This window comes from Saccopteryx bilineata, chromosome 4 (genome assembly GCF_036850765.1).
Source record: "Saccopteryx bilineata isolate mSacBil1 chromosome 4, mSacBil1_pri_phased_curated, whole genome shotgun sequence".
NCBI lineage: Eukaryota > Metazoa > Chordata > Mammalia > Chiroptera > Emballonuridae > Saccopteryx > Saccopteryx bilineata.
The window spans coordinates 89,808,567-89,814,392 of NC_089493.1; the positions used below are offsets into that span (position 1 = coordinate 89,808,567).

The following is a 5,826-nucleotide window of genomic DNA, read 5'->3' on the forward strand; positions in this document are numbered from 1 at the left end:
AGTTCAACTGAAGAGAATCACAAGGTTAGTAACATAAGTAGCATTTATATAGATTAGAATCTCTAAAGTTTTAAAATATAAAGGATTGTAAAATATTTTAAAAGAATTTGTATTTTAGAATTCTAAGTAAGGAAAAATTGGTTTAAATTATCTTTAAATATTAAACCAGAAATTGATTTTTTTTCAATTCCTTGTAGTTAGGATAAAATTTCAATTCTATAACTCAATAATCCATGTCATTAACAAAAATAATTGGCGTAATTCTGTGGTCCATTGGAGGTTCTTCATTTTCATTTAGAATTTCATTCATTCATGGTGATCCCTAGTTTTTTCAGGACTTCACATGATGATTTCTCAACTTTCGCAAGGCTGATTTAACATCTTCATTCCTCAGAGAGTATATAATGGGGTTCAACATGGGTGTGCAAACAGTGTACAACACAGAAAGGAACTTATCCACAGAAAGTCTGCTAAAAGGCCATATATAAAAATAAATACAAGGCCCGAAGAAAAGAATTACCACTGTGATATGGGCAGTTAATGTAGAAAGTGCCTTGGATGACTTACTGGAGGACTGGCGCCAGACAGTGACCAAAATGATGGTATAAGAAATAATTAAAGCCAGAAAACAGCTCAAGGATATCAGGCCACTGTTGGTTAGTATCATAATTTCCAGATCATAAGTATTCATGCAAGCCAGCTCTATCACTAGGGGAAGGTCACAAAAAAAGCTGTCTACCTCATTGGGGCCACAGAATGGCAGATCCACTGTAAAAACCAAGTGGCTCACAGAATGAAGAATGCCCACAGCCCAGGATATAACCACAAAGATTATACATAGTCTCCGAGTCATAATTGTGTTATAGTGCAGGGGCTTACAGATGGCTATAAATCTGTCATATGCCATAGCTACAAGCAACATCATCTCACTTCCAACAAAACTATGAAGAAGGAATATCTGTGCCATGCAACCCTCAAAGGAGATAGACTTGTATTCAACAAAGAAGTCCACAAGCATCTTGGGGGTGGCAAAGTTAGATTGGCAGATATCAATGAAAGAAAGGTTACCAAGTAGGAAGTACATAGAAGAATTCAAATGGGAGTTAGAGGAAATGAGAAAAATAATCATGATGTTGCCCAGCATTGATGCCACATACACCACAGAGAAGATGGCAAAAAAGAGAAGCTGAAGATCCCAAGAATTAGAGAGTCCCAGAAGCACAAACTCAGACACCACTGATTCATTTGTGTGGGCCATGTATCTGATCTGCAGTTACCTAAATAAAAAAAAATAAAACAAAAAATCAGGAAAACATGGCTCACAATAACTGGCATTATATTATTAATAGTATACATGCAAAAGAACTATAACTAGCTTTCAATTAAAAGTCAACTTAATGGAATAATATAAAAATTGACTAATATTTAACACCTGAGAGAGGGAGAAGTGTTAAAAAAGGATCTTATCATAACTAGAAACATGATACACATCTTAAAAAAATAAAAATATGAAATCAGAAATGAGCAAATATAAGTGGTGCATTAATATCATAAATATTACCAAAATGAAAGAAATTATACCAAAGTGGTAAAGTAAGGTATCATTGAGTAGGTATTATTTTAAGCTAAAACTTTTTTAAAAGTTTGGAATTTGGTAGCCAAAACTAAAGGAAAGGTTATTCCAGGCAGGAGAATAACAAGAATAAAGATACAAAGGTGAAAATATGAAAACCGTCCTCAGGGAACTGAGTTGAGTGGCCTGAGGAAGAGGTTTTGTTAAGGAGTAATAAAAATAAAGTTGAGAAGGTAGATCAGAAGCAACTTGTGGATGCAATTAGCTTTGAATGCAAGGCTAAGTGGACTAGATTAATGTTCTTGAAATTGCAAATCATTAACTACTTGGTAGTGTTTTATGAAGCTTAATAGAAATAATTTATTTAGAAATAAGAGGCAATGGTGATACTCTGAAAATTTCTGTGAAGATCAAGAACATTTCTTTCATCCTCTAACAATCAATCAGTTTATCAGAGTTTATCTTCCATTATGTAAAGACCAATTATGAATGAACTACCAATGTGTTCTCAGTCTCTTCTGACTCTACCTCTTGTCTTTCTAAACATGCCTGACACACCTGGATTTATCAAAATCTTCAACACTTTTTGGAAACAGCCCTATACATTGCATTTTAAATACATAATAACTTTTCAAAAGGAAAAAGTAGTGTGTAAATTGCCTCTTGAATGTTTTTTTGAGATTTTGCTTAACACATTAGATACCATGTGACTATTTGGTCCCAGAAAAAAAAGTCTATAAAACCCTCAGTGGGTTAGGAAACATTTTAAACTTTATCCCTGAGCACCCAACAGTGTAAAATAATTATTTATTTGTTCTTATACTGATTAAAGTTTTACATCCTATGTTCATCAATAACCTGTTAGGACCAGATTATTTAGATATAACTAACATAATAAATTTTTAAAATTTAAAAGCAAAAAGTGTTTAAAATGTTTAAACTATTCACAAGCTTTTATTACATGATTTTAATGTGGTTGTTGAAACACTAAATCCTACCCTTTTAAGAGCTTCCTTCTCTGCATTTGAATTGTGATTTTTAGTTTTAAGAAGAATGCAGAAGTTTAAGTTACTCAAGAATTAAAAAAGATCCAAGAGGTATGAAGTGACCTTAGGATAGTCATTCATCATGGGATTCTCATCTTTATGTGGAAGATTTAGGCCAATGCTGACATGTCTGATCATGTATTATCATGTGCAGGGGAGAAAAGAAGGCAAATAAACATTGGAAGGGGAAAGGATTCTCATTCCTAAGACTACAAAAGATCCTAAAGAGTTACATTTATTAATTTTAAAAAGATAAAAAGTTTTCCATTTATCAATACAATGTACAGATAATGTGTTGTAGAGTTCTGCACCTGAAACCTGTATAATTTTGTTAACCAATCTCACCCCATTCATTCAATAAAAAAGAAAAAAAAGGCAAAACTTGACTTTATGAAGGACTTTTTATAGCATTTAATCCATTGTGTAAAGCCTACCAAATATTATTTGATAATTTATTATAGGATAACATTAAAGAGAGATGCAGAGAGAGAGGGGAAAGAATATGGGGAGGAAGAGAGAGGAAATGAAGAAGAAAGAGGAGAGGAAGGGAGAGGAGGAGGAGAAGGTGGAGGATGAGGAGAAGAAAATTAATGGTTAACAGCATGTTAAAGTTAGTGGTATTATACATTTCTTAAAGATCATCTTATCTTTTTTTTTAACAGAGACAGAGAGAGTAAGAGAGAGAGAGACAGATAGGGACAGAAAGGAAGGGAGATTAGAAGCATCAATTCTTCCTTGCAGCATCTTAGTTGTTCGTTGATTGTTTGTTCATTGATTGCTTTCTCATAATATGCTTTGGCTGGGCAGGCTACAGCAGAGCGAGTGACCCTTTGTTCAAGCCAGTGACCTTGGGCTCAAGCCAGCAAACTTGGGGTCATGTCTATGATTCCACGCTCAAGCCTGCGACACCACACTCACTGGATGAGCCCGCACTCAAGCCGGCGACTTCAGGGTTTCAAACCAGGGTCCTACATGTCCCAGACTGATGCTTTATCCACTGCACCACTGCCTGGTCAGGCAAAGGTCATCTTATCTTTGAAAAATGATTTTCTGAACCAAACTTCCTACCAATTCCATCTTTCTAATACCTAGTAAATGTTAAGGTTTGTCCATCTTCATTTTTCAAAATATAGGAAACAACTAGAAAATCCTTTCCACACTAATTCTTTATGATTTCTTAATCCAGATAGACTAGTTTCAATGTTATATCTCATTTTCTTCTTAATAAAGTAGGTACCCATTGGTAAATGTAAATAACATTTGCCACTTACTAGCTGTGTGACTGACCTTAGAACATAGAACTAGATTATCTGCAAAGCTATTTTTTATCTGTAAACTTCTAAGTAGAGAGGCAGTTATGTTACAGAAATATATGAAGTTTATAAAACTCACTCAAAATTCCTTGGATTATACACAGAGCAGCCAGAAGCTTCTTTATTAATAAATCATTTACTCTTTATTTTATGATCAGTATACCTCAGTTTAGAAGTGTTTTCAAATTGTAAAATACACCTAAAAAAATTCTCTTTTCTTTGTATAAGACCAACTTTGACACTTAGAAGTTGATATTACATTAATATCCGTCTTTAAAGTATGTCAATAGAACTCTAAAACCATCAACAAACATACTTTTTCTTTTTATTATTTTGTCTTATAATAAGACTAGCAGCAAAAAGCAATAAAGTATATCCTTATTGACCATGACACTACTTTGTGTAGCTACTCCTGTATTCCCAACAAATTTTGATAGTGAGTATTTAACAGATGGCTAAGTATTCTCTAAATAGAAGCATAAAGAAAAGGGGAAGAAAGGGAACAGATAATGGCTATAGCATATTTTCCTTTTTTCATCAGATACTGATATTATTACCAGGGCTGCCTGCCCTAAGCCAATGCAGTAAGAGAGTCATATAGACAGAAAAGTGTAGAACAGGGATTTGCCTCTTCCAGCTGGAGTTTTTAATTTGACTGAAACCAGAATAATTTTCCCTTTACTATCTTCCAGTTTCTGATTTTGCATCTAGAAGGCAATTTACCAATTATTTGTCTAGTCCAAACAATATGTTCAAATGCATATATAATACTTACACTTTCAGTAATTTCTCCTAGTCCTTTAGTTTTTCCTTATTTTCTCTAAATTTGATGTCTCTCGGTTTGTTTCTAAGCTTTCCATTTTCTGCTATGAGTCTTCATACCAAAAATGTTTGCAATATACTCTTGACTTGATGCATTTTTAACTTGGTCTCTGCACTAAGCTGTGCAGAAGCAAGCCCGTCAGGTTCTGCCCTGAGGTAGTGAGGGCTCTGGTCCTGGTGACTGTGATCATGCAATTACAATATCCTAAGGTGAGGAGATATAAAGCCTTCTATCTTCATTCCAGGAAAATGATTTCATTGGGGAAGTGAGAAATCACCCTTTGGAGACTCGAGGTCACCTGAAGTGACAGTAATTATATTTTACAAAATAATTCTTCAGGAAATGGACAAGAAAAAGGTGGGGTTTTCTTTTGTTTTGTTTTTATCAATTTGTTGGTACATATGATAGCAAAAGATTATTTGATTTTTATTGATTCCCAGTCAGCAAAGTAATTTTATGACTCCCAAATTTGTGTTAATAAAACAATCTTTGTGTTAATTGCACAATCTTACAAAATGATCAAAACTTCAGGGTACTTCTAATCTTAAGGAACCCACTACTTCACAAACAGCTTAATCTAGAATGCTCAAGTGGTTCTACTATCTGTAGTTTAATAGAATAAATTTATTTCTATGTTAACATAATGATTTCTCAGATATTTAAAGATGCTCTCATTTCTTCTCCATAACAAATCTTCTGTTTTCCCTCCAACATATATCAACAGTCTTTTCAACTGTATTTTATATAAATTTTCTAGATTTCCAAAGGTTGTAATGTAGATGTAATTTTCAAATGGTCATCTTTAAAAGAGGAAATTGAAAATAAGATTTTCTATTTATTTGTATGTATATTATATGCCAATGGCATATGATTGAAAGAAATAGGCCCTCTCCAGTTGGCTCAATGGATAGAGTGTCAGCCTGGCAGATGGAAGTCCCAGGCTTGATCTGCAGTCAAGGTACACAGAAGTGACCCTCTCCTTCTCTTCCTTTCCCTCTCTCCCTCTTACAGTAGTAGCTAGATTGTTTTAAGTGTTGGCCCCAAGGCACTGATGATAGCTTGGTTGGCCTG

General features: G+C 34.0%; 1 protein-coding gene across 1 annotated transcript; it reads right to left on the reverse strand.

Moving 5' to 3' along the window:
• Positions 1 to 274: 274 nt before the first annotated feature.
• LOC136335052 (olfactory receptor 4K1) lies at positions 275 to 4,885 on the reverse strand. The gene is made up of 2 exons (XM_066276057.1): positions 4,708 to 4,885; positions 275 to 1,277 (listed from the first exon to the last, which is right to left on the reverse strand). Exon 2 carries the CDS (start codon positions 1,256 to 1,258, stop codon positions 332 to 334), a length of 927 nt encoding a protein of 308 aa, XP_066132154.1. The 5' UTR covers positions 1,259 to 1,277; positions 4,708 to 4,885; the 3' UTR covers positions 275 to 331.
• Positions 4,886 to 5,826: the final 941 nt, after the last annotated feature.

Coding starts and splice junctions, on each gene's coding strand:
- LOC136335052 (XM_066276057.1), bottom strand. CDS start 1,258: ATGGCCCACACAAATGAATCAGTGGTGTCTGAGTTTGTGCTTCTGGGA.